This window comes from Hirundo rustica, chromosome 4 (assembly GCF_015227805.2).
Source record: "Hirundo rustica isolate bHirRus1 chromosome 4, bHirRus1.pri.v3, whole genome shotgun sequence".
Lineage (NCBI taxonomy): Eukaryota > Metazoa > Chordata > Aves > Passeriformes > Hirundinidae > Hirundo > Hirundo rustica.
The window spans coordinates 69,882,324-69,901,998 of record NC_053453.1 but is presented as its reverse complement, the minus strand read 5'-3'; the positions used below and the strand labels follow the sequence as shown (position 1 = coordinate 69,901,998).

General features: G+C 46.0%; 1 protein-coding gene across 1 annotated transcript in view; it reads left to right on the top strand.

Moving 5' to 3' along the window:
• Nucleotides 1–9,558: 9,558 nt before the first annotated feature.
• ST8SIA1 (ST8 alpha-N-acetyl-neuraminide alpha-2,8-sialyltransferase 1) overlaps nucleotides 9,559–19,675 on the top strand; it is a 94,906-nt gene continuing 84,789 nt past the window's right edge. The window contains exon 1 of the mRNA XM_040062402.1: nucleotides 9,559–9,803. Coding sequence (XP_039918336.1) covers nucleotides 9,559–9,803 — 245 coding nt within the window. The remainder of the gene's footprint in view (nucleotides 9,804–19,675) is intronic.

Here is a 19,675-nt window from a genome sequence, read left to right as displayed (position 1 = left end):
TGTCTTGCTGAATTTCTCTAATATGATCTTCCTATGGTTTTATAACAGTATTTTAGAGCTACTGAATGAGTTGTGAGTATTTAAACCCTCTGGAAATCTGACACCTGAGGGCATTTCTGGTTGAATAATCACAAAATGAATCACTGGCATTAGGCATGAGAATATTTTGAACTCATCACCCCAAAATTTGGAGACACTATTTTGGACATACACTGATTGAAAACCCAAGGGAATCTGCTCCTGTGATCTGTGTCACTGTCCTAGGGTAACTTTATGATGCCTGTATTCCCAATCGTCTGTTCTGTTTGTGCTGTACATTGAGTCCTGTGCCTTTAAGACTGGTTCTAAGAGCAAGGAGAAGCGCGGAGTTTGTTTTGAGAAAGCTGCCTGACTCCTCCACATTCTTCTGCGGACAGCGTGTTCGGCGGAAGCTTGGAGAGACGGCAGGACAGAGATCTTTTTTTTGCTTTTAGTTAGTTTCAGCTAGCTAGAGCAGAGAAGTTCCCTGGACTGTTTTTTTCCCTTTTTCTTGGAACTGTTTAAACCTGCTCTGGACTGAAAACCCAGGGGAGCACTGGGGGCTGCACCTGCGGCCCACCGGGGCCTGGACCTCGGCATTTTCCAGCAGCGCCGGAGGGACTGGGACTGAGGAAAAGCACTGAGAGAGAGAGCCGAGCTACCCCCACGGCAAGGACTTTCTCAATTTGCCATCTCACTTCAGAAGGAGAGGTTTTATTGTTTCATACTGTTCATTCTTTATACTTGTATGCACTTCATTTGTTTAGTAAAATAGTTTTTTCCACTTTTCTCCAAAGAGAGTTTTGGGTTTTTTTTTTCCAGACCGGTGGGAGAGAGGGATCCTATACAGGAGTTTTCTCCCAAATTTGTCCCAAACCAGGACAGTCACGCAGGAAAAAACCCCCAGTTTTTGAATTAATCTAGATGGTACCCAAGGCAGAACAGCAAAGGCCACAGCTAAATCCTAGGGCTTATATTTTGCCTGTCTGTAGCCCTTACCCATGCTCCAAACGTAGCAATCACAAAGCCTCTGACCCCAGTGCGAGAACATCCTTTGTTGGATCAGTTCTGCGCTGATGAAAAGCATCGCTTGCCGATCCACCCGCCTGTCCTTCCACATGCATTTCCTCCTCAGCCTCCACTAACCGACTGACCCTCGTAAAGCTACGAACAGATGCCAACAGAGCTCCCGGATTTCCATCTGAGGAGTTGTCTTACTCAACATTCCGCTTGGAAAATCTGCGGAAGGAAAAGGAAGGCGAGATGTTTGCAAGATGCTGGATGTTTGTAATTATAGTAACTGCAAAACATAGCACGTTATTTGTTCCAGTAATAGGTCTCAGCACCAAGAGTGTTTGCCTGTCCTTCAGGCCTGAGCTGTGGGAAGTATTTTGACAGCTCGATCCACAGCGTGGAGCTACATGTGGGCAGAGCTGTGTTTTCTTTTTGCTGCTGAAGAGAGACTTTCAAGTTTGCCACAAATCCCGAGCATGTGAGCACATTTTCCTACTGAAACACCTCTTTACACTCTCCCTGGATTCCAAGGGAGGGGAGTTGATATCCACACTGGTGCTTGGTAGTATCACCCTCTGGAAATGCTTCCCGTGCTCCTGGTGGGACACCACAATGTCAATTACAAAGCTGTGACGGCTGGGACTGTGAGATAAAATTCAACTCTGAGCCTGGAGGCAGCGAGCCTCCCTCACACCCTTCCATTGCTCAGGCCCCTTTGGATGTGACATTGAGCTTGCCTTAGGCCTTTCCAGGGGCACATTCCACCCATTTCTGGCACCAGCTGCTATAAATCATGACCCCTGGAATGGGGAGAGCACCCAAGCACCCCATCATGTTGCAATAAAATGTCCCTGGCAGACTTTTCCACTCTTGTTTGGGAGGGGAAAGTAGGTGGTGATGCACAGGCACCACCCAAGCATCACTGCAGGGTGTGTGGGATCTCCTGCTTACACTCGCCACCCAGGAACAGAAGCCAACTCTAAACCCAGTTCAAAGCTAGGAGGAGCTGAAGGCAATCATCTGGATAATCCAGGGTCAGCGTAGAGAAATCCACCCTCCATCTTTCAAATCATGTGCTCTCTCTTTGCTTGGAGTGACGGACTCCTCTTTTACACTCTGCAGAGTCCAGGCAGCTCCAGTTTGAGGATTCACAGGTAACGTTTTCATTTCCATTTCCCTCTCTGAGGACAACTCTAGAAAGAGATATCCATGTCTTTCTTTTTTGTGATTACAGTGATTAAAATAACAGCTTTTACTACAATTCCCTGACATGAAGGAACTTGGTGGTTTCATGTAGTTTGGTTAAATGTCCTGCTTTTCAAAGCTATTTCAAAGCACTTTACGGTGCTTCACTCTGAGTTTTTTTTCCCAGCATTGTTTTCAGGAATATTGTGTCTGTTTGAATCTTCAAGTCTGCAAAAGTCATCATACTGTGCGAACAAGGACTTTATTTTAATAAATGATTTTTGAATGGCACTCAATAATGAGTTATCTCAATTCATACTGTATATTTTACACAGCAACCTATATTTTGACCCTTCCAGTTAAGCAGAAATCATATTAGTGATGACAGAATTACAGCTGCTACCAGGTGACTGATTATTTGTACGTCAAAGATTTTGTTCTTTGCCCAATTTCTGATGCACTGGCAATTTTCTGCTACCCCCTTAAAATTATTCTTTGTGCAACAATGTTAAAACGTAATAAACTTATGATGTCATATTTCCCACAAAGTGAATAGGCAGGTTGGAATGTACCTTGAGTCTCCAAATGAAAGGGCTTTGTTGGGATTTTTCTTCCCATCCAGTTTATGTTATCTATTAGACTCTCTCCCACCAGCTGGCTGAATTAATGACTTGTGAAACTTCCCTTCTAACGTGACAGGCATCACAGTGTGACATTTTGTAAAAGCCATCCATCTCCTGGGTCTCTTCTCAAGAGAGAAAACTATTATTTCCCTGCCTTTTAAATGGTTTATAGGACCAATCTCAAAACAGTCAAAGCACAGCCCCTCAAATCTTTTCAAAGGGATTCACATCTGAATAGGTAACTTGAGAAAAATAAGAATGGTGAAGCTCCAGAACTAAAGATGCCTGTGTGTCTGGAGCTCATGGTGGGATCATATTATTTGACAGCTGTGAAAGAGCTGTCGTGGTCTGGGATGCAAAGTGTGGCTGAAGTTCAGAGGAATGTGCAGGTTGGTTCCTGGTCCTGCATTTATTGAGTTTTCAGTCACGGTGCTGACGTCGTCTTTGCGCAATAACCGCAAATCCCTGCGGGAGGGAGGCTGCTTTCCCTTGGAAACCACACTCAGTCACAGCATATTTCCTCTTCCTTCACTAGCAATTTGTACAGTCACCCAGCATGGAAAATAATATCCCAGCTCTTTTCAATTTCACCTCTGTGCTTTGGTGCACAATTTCTGTGCCGAGCCTTGCTTTTATCTTAAATATATTTGTGAAGAGAACTGAATAAATTTTCACTATTGTTTGCCCGTTAAGCAAACTTTAAATTTTCTGTAATGCTGCGTAAATTTGGAGGCCATAAAGAAAAAAAATCATGATAATCTTGAAACACTTCACTAATATTAGCTGTTGGTGCATCCACAGCTGAATTTCTCTGGGATGTGTGTCCCACAGAACTGCACCAGGCTTGAAGAAGTCTCTGTTCCAAATCTGCCAAATATTTTCAAGTCTCTGTCTCTGTTTTCTGTGTTAAATGGAGATAAGTGTAATAACAACTTTTTTCCAGAAAAATTTAAAATCACTTCTGAAGCCTGCTTAAAAATGCCAGGGCGGCCTGGTTCTGGTTCCAGTATGCCAATGTTACTGTATGCATATTGGTGCTGCACACAACGACATGTCAATCAATATAATTGGAAATACTGTTATGAGGCCAGAATGTAAATTTTGCCTTTGATGTATGGGTTAATGGAAAATCTGGCTAAAAAATCATCCAGTTCCAACCCCCTGCCCTGGGCAGGGACACCTTCCACCAGACCAGGTTTCTCAGAGCCCCATCCAGCCTGGCCTTGAACACGTCCAGGGATGGAGCATCCACAATCTCTCTGGGCAGCCTGTGCCAGGGCCTCACCGCCCTTTTAGTAAAGAATTTCTTCTGTAAATCGAATTTCCCCCCTCTTTCAGTCTGAACCCATTCCCCCTTTTCCCACCACTACAGTTCCTGATGGAATCCCTCTTCAGCTTCCTTTTAGGCCTTTTCAGATACAGGAAGGCTGCCACGAGGTCTTCATGCAACCTTCTCTTCTCTAGGCTGAACAGAACTTCATTGTTATTAATCCAGCAAGTCCCTTACCCTTCTGAGTAGCTGTTTTTGTGAGTAAACTCATTAACTTCAGCACAGCTTTCTCCTGTTAATAGTGAGGACAAATCCACAGAGCTGCACAGGTTGGAATTCCACCCAGAATCTCACTGTACTTATTTATCTTCACCTCACTGGAGCTCCTGCCCATCCATGTTTTACATGGGCGTTTTTACATGCATTAAAACATGCTAAAGAGGCATCTCGAAGCCCGTGCTGCAGAACCCAAGTCTGGTTTTTATGGCTTCCCTAGAGGTACTGTAATAACATACAGCAGCGATGGTAAGGTTGCCAAAAATTGCCTGTGTTCCTCCATTTTATGAGAAAACCACCTTTCCATGCAAAAACCAAAAAGCAAAGTGCCCGTGGCTAATGCCTTGATACGTTCCTTGTCACTTACTCCAGCGTGTTTCCACTCATTCTTGTGGCACCTTTTTACCAAAAAGCCAGCATCGCTGTTTGCATAAAAAGATGTTTTGGAACTCCTCTCAACTGCTGCTCCTAGAAGAGGTTCTCTGCTTGAGAGAATGAGCTCTGTCTTTCATCAGTAAATCATTTTCCCCCATTTTATGCCTCATTCTTGTGCATTCTGACTCCTCTCTGCAGCTGGAAGGATGACTGTAGGTGTTGTCACAGTAATGATACTATTACAGCATGACAGCTGAGGGGAAAAGCATGGCAAAACTGGCAATATTTTTCCAGAGAAAAACTGGTAGAAGCCAGGTAAAAACTGATTAGCTTTTGGATACCGTGGCTTTGCAGGAATTAATTTGATATTGTAGCTACAATTCTCCCCTTTAGCAGGATTATATAAAACTGTCTGTCAAATTAGGGGCTTAAAATGCTTTATCAGTAAGAATATACATTTGTGGGTGTTTTCAACAGAGCTGTGGAGTAAATTCTGATAGGGAGAGGCAGAACAGGAATTTGCCAACAGGGCAGCTGTGCATCCAGTTTACAGTGTTTGTGCTGCTCTTACAGAGGGAGATTCAGATGCCAGTTTTCAGACCTGTGTGAACAGAAGGAATTCAGAGAAATCAGCCTGTTCACAGGTGACACCACACAAAAGCTGGCCTACAATAATAGTTCAGACAGGTGATGATTTCGAATATTTTTGTGGTTTACATTGTGTCAAAAAAAAAAAAAAAAAGTATCAAAGGAGCACCAGTTATTTATGGCAGTGGGGAGTAAGGGCTGGGGTTCCACACAGAATGCTTACTTTTCTTTCAGTTTCGTTTTCCCTCGGAAAATAAAATCCAGTTTTCACATAGACTCTACTAATGTAGCATGAAATACTTGCAGAACAGAGGGCACGGCATAGAGTGAGGAATTTTAGTCAGGTGGTAATTGAGTGCATTGGGGAGATAATGGATTTGCCAGGTGAATGGCATGGTAACATTTTCATCAACTAAAAGGATGCCACACTCTGAAAACCGATCCCAGTGCAACTCCTCTGATACACTCTGCAGAACAGAAAGTGTGTGGGATGCTGGAGGGAAATTCCCTGTTATTTTGGAAGTGAGAGAGCTGAAAGAGTGCAAAGACGAGGTACGGGGGGATGCCTGTAGGAGTACACGATACTTCAAAATGAGAGCTGGATATTTTGAAGGATGGGGTTGTAATCTTCGCGAGTGTTTTGGGCTGGGAGCGAGGGCAAGGAGAAAACCTGGATCCCGCGGCTGGGGAAAGGTGTTGGCTGAGCAGAGTGCCGGCTCCACCCGCAGGGGCAGCGGGGGAATGCAGCAGGGAACGCAGGGGATCGATCCTTTTGGGGCGTCTGGAGGGAAACCGGGAAAACCACGGCGCGGCGTTTTCCTTCCCATCCGTGAACAGTCGCGCCTGAGAGCTTAAAAGGCATTTTATTCCATGCTGTCACTCGTTGCTTTTCTCTGTGCTGCTTTTTAAAGGCATCTCTCGGAGCAATATTGGGGGTTTTTTGCTGTAGTGGACAGACCCTGCCCAGGATCCCTTCTGGCTGGGATCTTACTTGGAACCAAGGGATGGAGGTAAGGTTAAACTCCCCATCAATTCTCACTAAAATGGAGTTCGACGGAGTAGAATCATCAATTTCCTGCTTCGATTTGAAGATACGGATTATCGATCACGGCATCTCCACTTCTCAACAATGGCAAAGTGTCCCTGAAGCACTTCGGGCTATTTGCTTGTAAGCAAGGTTCATTTTGGGGAGTTTATTCTTCCCTCCTGTTAATTCTCCGCCTGCAGCTGCTATTTCCAGCAGAAAGGAGGGGTGTGCTGTTCTTCAGGGCTCCCTGACAGAGGAAAAGGACAGCCACTGATAACGCTGCGTGGAAACATCCGAGTAACAGACCTGGCTTTCAGCTCGCCCTGCTGCAATTCCCACCTGGGCAAGAGCCGAGCGAGGCCGGGCATTTGCAGTTCCCCATAACAAGCTCTGCCCCGCGTCTGTCTCCATCCCTGTGGCTCCTTGAGGGTGGCAGGCAGGACACGGTGATGGAGTCACTGCAGCGGTGCCAGACACACCAGGGGCCGCCTGAAACCAGCGAGCAGCCCGGGGGCTTCGTGCTGAAACAGACTTCGAAAACAAGGGAGGAAATGCTTAGGGCTGTCTCAGAGGGTCGCAAATAAAGGATATCCCAAAATCCTGTGTATAGTGGGCGTAATTTAACTTAATTCATTGCAAGCAGTTTGCGTATTGAAAGAGCGAGTAATTCCTACTTTCTCTCGTTCTTTGCCACTTTATTTCCAAAGCAATACAGAGCCTCTAGTTTGTCTCTCTTCTCAGCCAAAGGTGGGATGCAGTTCTGTACATCTTTTTTGAATCACTTCTTTTGTTTTATTTTTAAGGGCTCTAGCTAACTACGTTTTGAATTAGACTCCAGAGACTGAATGGTTCTGTTTGTTTTTGTTAGATGTGACTGAACAGATTCTGGTTTATTCTGCTGTTGGTAAATAGTTTCCTCACCAAAACAAAAATATTCATCTGGCTCTAAATATTTTTCTTTTCTAAAGGTTAACCAAAATGCCTTGCTCAGTTTCTTGTCCCATTTCTTTCCCCAGAGAAAACAGCTGTAACACTCCAGACAGCTCTAGCATATCAAATATGTATGAGAATAATATTTCTTATTCAATTACATGTTTCTGGCATTTTTACGTTCATTAGACATCATGAAGTAAATGTTCTATTTGTCAGTGTATATTTCTACACAGCAGCATACTGTGAACGAGAATGCTATTCATTCTCTCAAAGCACTGAAAGTGCATTGAGGTTTCCAGATTTTTTTTTTTCACTGAGAACTAAATATGTTGAGATCTATAGCTGAAAACACCGTTGAAACACCCAGCTAATATTTATGGCTATTTTATTGCTGCCTTAGGACCAGGAGATACTAAACTAACTGTGTCAAACTCTCTTCTAAATTTCCTTCCTTCACACAAAATTACCCCTTAATTCCCTTAATTTCTACTCAGCCCTGAAAGTTGCCCTGAAATAGCCAAGTCTCTATGTGCTGGAAGTCTGGAAAGCAGCTAAGTCATACAAAACTCTTCCTAAGGTTACGTGCAGCGCTCCTCAGCGTGGCTGGAAGGTGTGTCTGGAGATGGTGAACACAAACGGATTTTCATGCCAGGGACTAAAGACTGGGCTCTGAAACTGAGATACTGAGAGGAGCTGAACGTGTCTCCCATATTTCAGCCTAGCTGATTATCACAGAGAGGTGCTTTCTGCTGCTGGAGTTGCTCTGTGGGCATGAAATGATGACACTGGTGTTCTGGGAGGGCTGAGGGCTGTGCTTGTGGCACCCTCATCCTGGTGAGCAGATGAATTCCCAGTGGGAAGCTGGAGCTGGGCACTGCCATAGGTGTGCCAGGTTCATGCCTGGTTTTGTGGGTGGCTTCTCTACCAACTCTCCCTCACTGTGAGCGCTGCAGTGGCAACCTCAGGAGCAGCCATCGACCACCAAACTCCAGCCGGGGCTACAGCCCTCACTGTGCTCTCTTCAAAGACCCAACCACACCAGCGGGCACAGAAAATCATAGAAATATCCTGAACTGAAAGAAACCGAAAAGGATCAACAAATTCCAAATCCTGCTCCTGCACAGGACAACCCCAAGAATCCAGCGAGTGCCTGAGAGCGTTGTGCAAATGCTTCTCGAACTTTGTCAGGCACCACAAGCCCTTCACTGGGGAGCTTGTTACGGTGCCCACCGCCATCTGAGTGCAGAACCTTTTGCTAAAACCCAACCCAAACCTCCCCTGACACAGCTTCATGTCATTCCCTGAGGTCTTCTCAGGAGTCACCACGGGGATGAGATCGGTGTTTGTCCCTTGTGCTTCCTCTCACAAGGAAGCTGCTGCAGAACAGCTGCGAGGTGTCCCCTCAATCTCCTCCAGGCTGAAGAGAGCAAGTGCCCTCAGCTGCTCCCTGTTAGAGCTGCCGCTTCGGAATCGGTGCTGCCGGCAGGAGCACGCTTTGCTTTTGGGCTTGCTTTGCTGCGTTCTCCCAAAAGTGTCATCACCCGCAGATTTTTCCGCGCACTTTTTGAAGGAGGCACTTTGTGAGGGACACACCGGGCGGGCGCGGTGATCCCGGCTCCGGGGAGGGAGCAGGGGACGGAGCGGGGCGGCGGGCGGGGGTCTGTGCCCGCCGGGGCGAGCCGCAGCTGGCGCGGCCTGCGCCGGGGAAGAGGGAAGCAGGGAGAGGCAGGGTGGGTCGGCGGGTGCCGGCGGCGACACCCGGAGCGGGACCTCCCTCCCTCTCTCCTTCCCTCGCCTCCTGCCGGCGCTCCGCTCCGCTCGGTGCCCGCGGCGGGGCGGGAGCGGGCGTGGCGCCGAGCGGAGCCCCTCACAGCCGGGTCTCCGCTCTCCCCCTCCCCCGGCGGCTGCGGGCCGGGCGGCGAGGCCGGAGAGCAGCCCCGCGGCCGGGGGCGGGGTGGAAATTTACAGCGTCGGCGCTCGGCGAAGCCGCGAGCGAGGGGGGCTCGGCAGGAGGCGGAGGGAGGGAGGGCGGGGAGCGGCGGAGCATCATCTGGCGGGGAACGCGAGGGACCAAATGCCCGTGAGCGAGGGCGGTAGCCGCCGCCGAGAGAGCAGCGAGCCGCGGCGCAGCGGCAGCGGCGGCCCCGCTCCTGCCGGCGGCGATGGCGGCGGGGCTGAGCGGAGCTGAGGGGAGCTGAGCGGAGCCGAGCCGGGCCCCCCGCCCGCGGGCGCCGCATGGCGCGGGCCTGATGTCGGAGCGCGGCCCGGCGCCGCGGCGGCGCTGCGGGAGCGGGAGGAGGATGGCGGGGCTGGCGTGGAAGTGGCCGCGTACCCGCCTGCCCGTGGGCGCCAGCGCCCTGGGCGTCTTCGTCCTCTGCTGGCTCTACGTGTTCCCCGTGTACCGGCTGCCCGACGAGAAGGAAATCGTGCAGGGGGTGCTGCTGCAGCAGGGCAAGGCGTGGAGGAGGAACCAGACTGCGGTCGCGCTGTTCAGGTACCGCCGTGCGCGGCCCAAGGGCAGCGGGGTCGGGCGGTGAGGACGGGCAGCCGCGCCGGTCCGCGGCCCGGAGCCCACACGAGTGCCCTTCCTGCCCCGCCGAGCCCCAAACTTTGTTCTTTCTTCCCCGAGCCTTTGGTTATTTTTCGCAGCGGGCGCCAGGCAAACAGGGCCCCTTGTGCCCAGCAAAACTTTTTCTTTTTTTTTTTTTTTTTTGGGGGGGGGGAGGGTGGCTCCGTTCGCTGCGCGGAGGAGAAGGGGCTCGGCGCGGAGGATGGAGGTTTATCCTCGCAGGGATAGCTTTGCGAGGGGATGAGGTTTCCCGAGATTGCGGTGCTTTGCCCGCACAACGGGGGGATGCTTCTGGCTTGCCGGGCACCGGCAGCTAACAAAGCCCAAGGCTGCCAGCCCGCCTTCCCTTGGTGCTGGGGACTGCCGGCTTGCTGCCAGCAGAAATCCCGGCTTGTGGAGCTCCCCGGGATGCGCAAGGGAATGGTTTGTGTGGATGTGCGTTCGTGCCCGCTCTGAGCAGCGCTTGGGAAGCTCCGCGCTGCACCTGGACTCTCTGCGGTTTATTATAGAAGCCACGTGAAAAGGCACCTTTTTTTTCCCCCCTCCTTTTTGCTTTTGACGTGGCTGGGAAATGGCGATAATCCTTGGGGCCCGTGTCACCTTGCCCAGCCGCACGGGAGAGGAGAAGTGTTGCGAGCGGGTCGGAAAATCGAGCGGGTCCCGGCGATGGGGAGGATTCTGAAAATCACTCTGCTTTAAAAGCGTGTGCAGTGGAGGAGATGTGCATCCCCTCCAAAAATTCTCAGTTTGGGTAAAATACAGGCAATTGGAAGAGAGGCATTTTTCCCTCCCTTTCCCGGAGGGAAGCGTTTATTTTTCCTCCCTGTCCTCCAAGTAGCAAATTAAAGATCAGAGTGAGTTGTAATCAAACTGCCTCCAGAAAAGCCCTCTTTAGTAAAATGAATCAGATCCAAAATTCGAGGGACTTATTTTCCCCTTTTGAAATGTTTTTGTTTTCAAGTGGCATACAGTTTTATTTAAAGTTCTTCTTAATGTATTTGCCTTTGTCCTGAACTGAAGCAGATGAGGTCACTTAGTAATATCTTATCTTGCTGGGATAACCGAAACTTTACAGTTCTTGAAAAGCGTATTTGTTAGCCCCCAAAGGCTGCAGGAAATCTGAGCAATGATGGGTGAGAAGCAGGTATGTGTTAGTGCTATCTCATTAGGCTGGCCTGGAAGAAGTTCTCACTTTAATACAGAACTAGCAGTAAGATAGAGATGCAGGGTTCCTCTCCTAAAACACTTAACTAACGCTAGGAACTATGTTGCTCTTCTTGAATATTAATTATTCTTGATCCTGTGCACCAAAGACTCCCATTTTTGGGGGTAGATGAATCCAGTTTTCTTAAAAAGATCACCCCATAGGTTATGTAGGGAGGAGTTTGGTCTATTAGTTGTCATGTTAGTAAACCGAATGTTGTTTGAAGGTTGGTAGTGCTGCTGCAGTTTCAGTTTACAGACCACTTCCGCCACATGGTTTAGTAACAAAAACTCTGTTTGGCTTATCAGCTCTTCCACTTGCCGATATGTTTTTCAATTCTCTAAATATGGTGATTATCTCAGAGATGCTGTTGAAGGGAGTCTCATGCAATAAAAGGAGCTGTTGTTTCTTGTCTGCATCTCTTGATGAGTTGGTGCAGCACTGTATACAATGAGCTTTAAATCAATCTGCTTTAAAAGTAGTTTTTAAGAGAAATCGTATGCTGGAAATATGTAGTAAGTATAGTAAACTGTATTATTCCAGCAGTTGTGAAGTAGAACTCTATTTTTGCTGCTTAAATTTGTTTCATGAGAGAAGATTTTGAAGTTGAAGCCCATGTCAGGCAAGCTGCTGTATATTTTGAGGTTAACAGAAAATCTTTGCTCTGGTCCTGCTGTCCTTAAGCGAGCCGGCTGTAAAAACTCCAAATTTAACTTTCTGCTGGAAAATTCCAGGGAATGTCAGTCTCTGTTTGAACGGGAAAGGACGGATAGAGCTTCACAGAAAACCTGCATGTGAACTTTCAAGTAATACGGCTTTCCATAATAGTCTAATATTAAGTGTGCTTCAATGTATTATTAATAAAATACTGTTTAAGAACAGTGTGAATTGCTTTCCTCCCTAGTCCTCCTGCCACGTTCTGGTTAACAATTTTGGTTTCACTCAGTTTGCAGCATAAATTGGAATTAATCTGGGCTAAAAAATCCACATGCAAATATTCATAGTACTGCTTTGTGTAGTACAGTGGCATTTGTGGCATTGCATAGCTGGGTTCTTGCTACACAGAGCAAGCACCTGACAGGTTTGGAACTTTCTCCTCCGATTAACTCAGCAGACTCTATTGCTGAAGTAGATGTTGGGTAATTAACTTGATGGAGTCATACTTTCCAAACCTCAGAAAGGCTTTGCCCTTTTCCTTCTGTACCTGGATCAAGGACGACTTCACTAAGAGGCTTAGCAAGTTCAGCAGAACCATCTGGCTGATTTGGGGTAGTTTGGGTTGAACCCTGGTAACCAAGTGCTGGTAACTCCTCAAGCCCTGCTGCTGCTTCCTTCTCCTCTCTGTACAGCCAGAAACCTTACGGAAAGATCTGACCCCTGTAAAGCCTTGCTTATGCAAGAACCCAGACTTGCCTAGGTTCTTGTGGAATGATTCGATGGGGGCTTTGTGTTTGACTGAATTTCCAGAACTGGTTTTCAGATATAAATACCCGTATAATTAGCCATGGATGCCTTTAAATTTCAAGACACTAGAGGTTCAGGGCAGTCATACTGTGCAAGCATCTCCTGTCTGACAAATGCTGAATTTTCTGTCAGAGGGTAAAACTCAATTTTGAATTGCATGGTGGTCAAAATAGGAGTAAGACCATCATTAGAGCCACTAATAGCTAATGTGTCTAATCTGCCTACAGTATAATGGCTTGTCATCCTCTGAGGTGGTTAATATTATTGAGCCCTAAGTGGTTTTACAGATTGCTTAGGTTTTTTTTTTTTTTTAGGGCCTATTGCTGCTGAGATTATTTAGGCAAAAATGTTTTTACTTGTCTGTTATTTGCTAAGGTAAATTACATATGGTAATACCTTTAGGATGGTTTCATTTAAAAATACGGCAATTCATTAAAGGCAGAACTGGATCTTTTCATCTTCGTTACAAGCTCCATACAGCCACAAATCCCAAGTGTGTTTATATGACACTTCTTTCATTTTTGGTAGAGGGTGTACCTCCTCTAGGGAGTGAATGTGCTGGGGGGGGGCACAGCGGGTTTTGGACTGTCAGCAGTCCCACTAAATGGGTTTGGATGATGGTTAGTGTCCTGAAGGTTCTTCAGGAAGAGATGGGGCTGTCCCTGCAAGACAACAGAAAGCCTCCCTTGGAGATTTAGCTTGTGTTCTGGCTTCTGCTGCTTCAGTGTTGTGTGATGCTGGAGGGCCACCAGGGATTATTCTGGGGGTCGGTGGCTGAATTGGATGGAGTATCCAGGCTCTGGATATTGCAGTGTGAGCAGACCGTGGATCCTCTCCTGCTGTTGGCTTTGCGTGCCTTGCAAAAATCCTGCTCTGTTCCCAGTATGCCAGAGGGGCTTTCCCCACTGTAACTTGCTCTTGTCAGCTGCTGTCTGCCAGCTGTTCCTGTCTGTACCTGGAGTGCAATCACACGAGGAGAGTCCCCCTGTGCACATCATCGTTCATTCTGGATTGCATTAACACAGAACGAGAATTCCAGGTCACTTCCCCAGCTGGGTATGACAGATGCCATTGCCGAGTCAGCAAGGTTTTCCTTAGTTCAGAGGGCTTTTTTTCCCCTTCCCTTTTTATGTCAGCACTGCAAATTACATGAGTGTTGAGATCCTTGCTGGGCTGTTTCAAGGCAAATCTGAGATTAAACTTCGTATTGCTCAGGTTGACTTTAGATAAGAGTTTGGCCCTTCCTAAACAGCTTCATCAGACAGAGAATTATTCCTGCTTTCACTAGGTGCATATGAAGTTAGGAGTAGACCTGGGACATGCTGGATTAGGTTAGTTCTGCCTCTATGGCCTGAGAAGCCCTGCCCTGAAATGAATGGCTATGCCCACATGTTCAGCCAAATCCAGTTCATTTTTCTGCCCTGAGTAGGTGTTGCTACTGCCTGGCTGTGTTTTCATCAACATTTTACTTGATTTTGTTGTTGTTGCTGTTGTATTTGCTTCACTGGTGATACATGGAGTATTTGTAATTTGTGGTTTCCAGCTGAGGTAAGAAGTTGTTTTGGTGAAGAGGTGCAATTTTGAAGAGCGGGTTAAAGGTGAGAGGAAAGAAATGTTCTTATTGCATGTTATTATTTGGAGGCTGTGATGAAGAGAGCGAGTTGTAGAGAGGCTTGGCTCCGTATCTTCAAGGTAGAGACCTGAATGACATGAAAACAATGAGAAACAGTTACCTGAGTTAGCTCACAGTGTCTTTGCAGATGACAGCTGTGCTGGCAAGGTAGGAATTGATTTAAATTCCTGAGTTCCAGCTCCTGCCTTGACCCTAAGTAGCATTTTCTTGCAGACTTTGGTTTGCAATCCTAATGAAACAGACTGTTGAGATCCCTAGTATCTTGCAAAGCGTTGGATCGCTGCTTTCCTTTGGATTTGTAAAAACCCCAGTCTGCCAGGTATATGGGAAGATGTAGCCAGCTCCCTGAGGCTCTTTTCCTGTTAGCTGGGAGCAGCCAAAGGCCCACAGCCAGGCAGTGGGGAACAGGGGGAACAGAGGCTTTGTTGGAATTTAGGTTACCCAGCTGGGGCCCCAAAAGTCTGGTATGTACATACCCAGACACTGCTGGATGTATGTATTTTCCCATTTATGCCTTCCCTTTTTTTTCTGCTGTATAGTGGATGGAATGGGCACTGAATCATCCATACAATGTAGCAATGAGTGATTTATTCCTCTAGCTGTGATTTTCATCTTCAGAGCAGCCAAGAGTGTTGCTCCCATTTGGCGTGTGTTCAGTGATATACATGAAAATTCCTGTTTTCGTGGCTAGTTCCAAGTAGGTAAATGCATGGAAGATTAATTAATTCCACCCTTTGGAATTTGTCTTTCCCCAGTGTGGATGAACCTCACTGAAAAGAGGAAGCTGTTTGGACTGCAGTCTTCTGTTGTTCCAGTTTTCTGAGCGCCAAAAAAAGCTTAAATTTTAAATCCCTGGATATACATTAGTCTTTTTCTGTATGCTGCATGGGGTTCTCTAAATGAAAGGAAATTGCTCCTAATGCTAAATCATTTTAATGTAGCTGCACACAGTTAAATTCAGGCTGAAGCACATTCATCCAAGCTAAGTAGTGTTTGTAAACCTCAGTGTGGATTCAGGTTTTGTCATGTCAGAATTTTTACATACAGAAGACCAGAGATTCTTCTCCCAGGTCTTGGAATTTAACCTGGTTAGATGAACAGCAGAAGGGGTGGGGACAAGGCACTGAGAAGTCCCTGGACCCTGGCAAAGCATTTTTTTTTCTGTAAAGTATTTGCTACAGAAGCTCTGAGCTTCATGGAGGAGCTGTGCCTGTTGCCTTGACCTTTGTGGTATTTGAAATTTTTAACAAGGTGAATTATATTGTGGAGAACTAAATCCCAGCTTTCACCAGGTTTCTGGAGGTCACTTTCCCTCTGCTCCATTTGGGATAAAGGTGAAAGTTGAGAAATGAGATCATTATAGAATATTTTATGGCTAGCAGAATGCTGTGGTTTTTTTGTTGTTACTGCATTAAATCAACAGGCTTTTATTTTGACTTCTGTTCCATTTGCTGGAAAATGCCCTCCTTAATTTCCTGGTTTAGAGATGCTCTTTTCAAATGGAGCTGTGGCTACAGTGAGGCTTTTAAAGCTGCTGGGAACAGCTGAACAGAAATGGTTAACGTTTTTTACGTCTTTCATGTTTGCTGAGAGCATCCTGAACATTTCTTGAACAACCATGTGTTTTTTTCCTTCTTCTTTTTTTCCCTTCCACCTCTTCAGCCTCTTCCCATTCTTAAGCTGCTTGAGACCCCTCCAGTTTTAAGAGGAGCCCAAGACTACTGGAGTGGCTCCTTTTATAATTGTCCAATTAACATTCACAGCAGCCATACAAAGAACTTGTGTGAAATTATTTACTCCTTTACCTCCTTCCCAGTCTGAACTAATACCCTTCTCCAGAGCCTTGCAGCTCCCACTGATGATCAGGGCATCTGTTGCTTTGCATCCTTGATGTTCCAGTTGTTGGCTGTCATGCTTTCCAGGTAAATTACAGACTTTGCCTTCATCTGTTAGCAAGAAAAAGGCTTTACTTCGCAGGTTGCCTCTGGTCTGAGCTTTTAGCATTAGTCTGTTGGCTAAAAAACTTTTTAAAGGCCTTGTAACAAAGAGAACTTTGGCTTCTGTTGTTATGGTGAGAGTTTTACCATCTTTCATGTCTCCACCTTCACTGAGACTGATAATGGAATAAAAAACTCATGGAACACCTCTCAGTTGCCCCGTCCCGTTATTAGTTATGAGGTCCAACAAGGAAGCACCACGAGCTTTTGTTTGAAAGTTGCTGTGTAGCTATCCTGTATTTTAAGAAGTGCTGGGAAAACAGATCATCAGCTATTTCCCTTGCTTTCTTGTGGGAAAAGCTCCCTCTGCATGTTTCTGGAATGCCAGGAGTGGCCGTTGCTGTAATAGAGAAATAACAGCTTTGCATTTCCTGTCAGAGATGGAAGACAAACAAACAAAACATTTATTTGGGTTTTTTTCCCCAGTGAAAAGATTTTAATATTTTCCTATGTGGTCCATCTGGCCAAATGCAAGTTCTGGGAATTCTATTTCATCTGCCTCAGCGTTTGGAGGTTCCCTCGTTCTGCTGGTGCTGTTGGTCCTGCAGTGTGATGGGGGACCTACTGCTGTAGGTAGTACTCAGAAATGCCAAAAGGGTTGAGGAAACCAGTCCAAAAAGCTGGAACTGTGCAGTGAGCAGGTGATGCTGAGCCCAAAGCCCTCTGATTGATTGCTGCCTTTCTCAGTGAGTTGGTAAGATTTAGGCCTGATGGCAAATGGGATGAAGACTATCAGGTTATTCATCTGGGCTTCAGCCCTCCTACTTTTAACTGAGGACCGTGGATTTTGGTTCCCCGTGTACTTCTATACAGCAAAGGAAGCAAAGGGAATTAAGGAAACTGTGTTTCCTATGACATACATGGTTATCTCTTGTAACTGAATTTCCGGTCTAGGTCACCACTGGCATCAGTTGGGAATTCTGTGACTAATTATCCCTGCCCAGAAATTATTATTTTTGCAGTGCCATAAGCTTGCAGAGAGGCATTCTGTGCTCTGAAGGATTTTCCTTCCAAGAATGTGTGTGGTGAGATCCCAGCTATGCAGATTAGGAATTTTGATTAATGGGGTGGGTTTTCCATCTGTTAGTGCAGTTTTTAATGTGAAGGAATCCCTGGGCAAGTGACAGGCTGTGGGAATGTTCCCTGGAGGAGTGCTCCAACACTTGTGCTGAAGGTTTGGTGGGTGCTGGTTTTTCCTGCTGCTAGAACTTGGGGTACCAGATTACTACTTGAGAAGTGTGCAATGCATTTGTTTCAGGGTTTGGTTGTTTTTTTTTTTTTTTTTTTCTTTTCTTGACTTCCATTGAAGCATTTATCTATTTAAAAGAGAATAGAAGAGCTCTCTATTCCATATACAGCATTCACTAGGGGTATGAATCCCTGTTCCTGGATAGTAACTCATGGTTACTTACCGTATAAAGAATGAATCGTCAGCTGCTGGTGAAAATCACGTTCTCTACTTCTGTGAGTTCCATCTGTGAGTTCTGTCAGTATACAACAGTAGCGAGTGCTGCAGCAGACATTCCTGATTGGAATGCAATCTTCACATTATCCTTGCTCATTGTGGGTGATTTACTGCCATCCCCTCAGGCAACATTACCTTCTTGTTTGTCCCAGAGAGGTTCAGACCCTTTGCAGTCTCCCGTGTTGTGCCATTTTAGTAATTAATGGCAGTGTAAAAAGCATGAGAATAAATCCATACAGGGTGTGGCTGTAATATGGGATAGAAAGGAGATGGAATATTTACGAGGTAGGAGCAGAGGAATGCTGCTGGATCAGATGAGAGTGGGAATGATGAACACTCTGTCTACAGCTTGTATAAAGATTGATTTGAAAAATACTTTTGAGATCAATACATGCTGTTTTAATTTTTATTTCCTTTTAGACCTCTGTAATTTTTATGCTATAATTAAGAAATGGGTTGAGAAACTTTGATCTGTGTACATAAGTCTGTAAAGCAGATAGCTCACCTGTAAGTTCTCAGAAAGTTTATATATCTACCACTATTCCTCAATGACGTGGAGAGGAGTTTATCCCTGTGGAGTATGAGGAGGACTCCTCTTGGCAAGGACCAGGATTCCAGCTGGTTTCAGGCTCTAGAGCTCTGAGGCTCAGCAGGCCAGGGGATGTCCGCCTGCAAAATTTAACCTGGCTTGGTGATGCTTGCTCCTCTCTCGGAGGAAAATCAGGAAAGGATGCTGAGCTACGTATTTTGAGGCTAGGGGCAATTAAAACGACTTGGAGAATGCCCAGCCTTGTAACAGCTGTTCTAGCTCCTGTAATCAAGTGAATTTGTGACAGTCTTGCTTTCGTGGGATAGAAATGAAATGGATTGTTTCAGTCCTCCTAACTACAGGGAAGTGCTTGTAAATGTGAATGGTGGCTTGGCCCCCAAAAGACAAGTAAAAAATCCAGTGTGGGTTGTTGTAATTCAGATGTTTAATTTCTGTGCTTAATCGTCATTTTGGGGGCCTGACTCACAGTTTTTAAGTGATAGGGATTGCTATAGTGAGAATTACATATCAGCCTATAATTAGATGCATTTTTTAATTAGGGAAACTGCAACAGTGAAGGGAATAGGAGAAACAAAACCAATCTGGGCATTCCTTCATAGGTCACGTTATTGAACATTTTGTCTTGGCAGCCAGCAAGCATCTAGCACAAGCACACTTGCTGAGCCTTATGCACAAATGCTGAACATCTCCAGATTTATGTATGTCCAGCTGGATGAAGCAGTAAAAATGCACATGAGGTAGTTACTCTTTCACTCCTGTTTAAGCCATTGCTTTTAAGTGTAACCAGAAGGGAATGGCAGAGTGTGCTGTTTGAGCTTTCTGATCCACAAATGGTAACAAACAACAAAGAAGATCATTTCAATAGAGAAATCATGTGTTTTGATAGATCTGCTCAGACAACAGAACAAGTGGAAACCACTTATTTAGTGTAGTTCCGTAAATGCTAATGGCTCCAGATCTGAGAAAGTGTTTTATTTTTGCGTTGGGTGTTTGCTGCTCTCATTCAAAAAAAAAAGACAAACAGTTTTGTGCTTCACTTGTCTAACAGACCATTGCTACTGAAAGTCTTGTACTAAGAGGGTTGAGCTTGTTGTTTTCTCCCACCTAATCCATGGGAAGATGTGGAGTTGGTTTTACAAATTTGGTATAAATTCTGTTTTCTCGCCTGCTGCAGAGCAGCACATCTGCACCATGGAGAAAAGCAAAGTTCCCTCTGCTGCTGTGGAGGGAAATGGGCTGCTGGGGTTCCAGTGGGGTGTGGGCTCTCTTCTCTGTGGCATCACCGGGAGAACATGTGCCGTGTGCTGTCACTTGAAGTCAGGGGTCAACTTAGATGAATATGAGCTTGATCAGCGCTTTAGAGCTTAATCAGTTTTTTTCCCCAAGAATTTTTAGCTTAATCTTTTGGTTTCAGGTGATGTCTTGTGTGGCTCTGCAGTCTGTCTGGTGAGAATCTTTACTCCTTTCCATTTAAGATCAGTAAC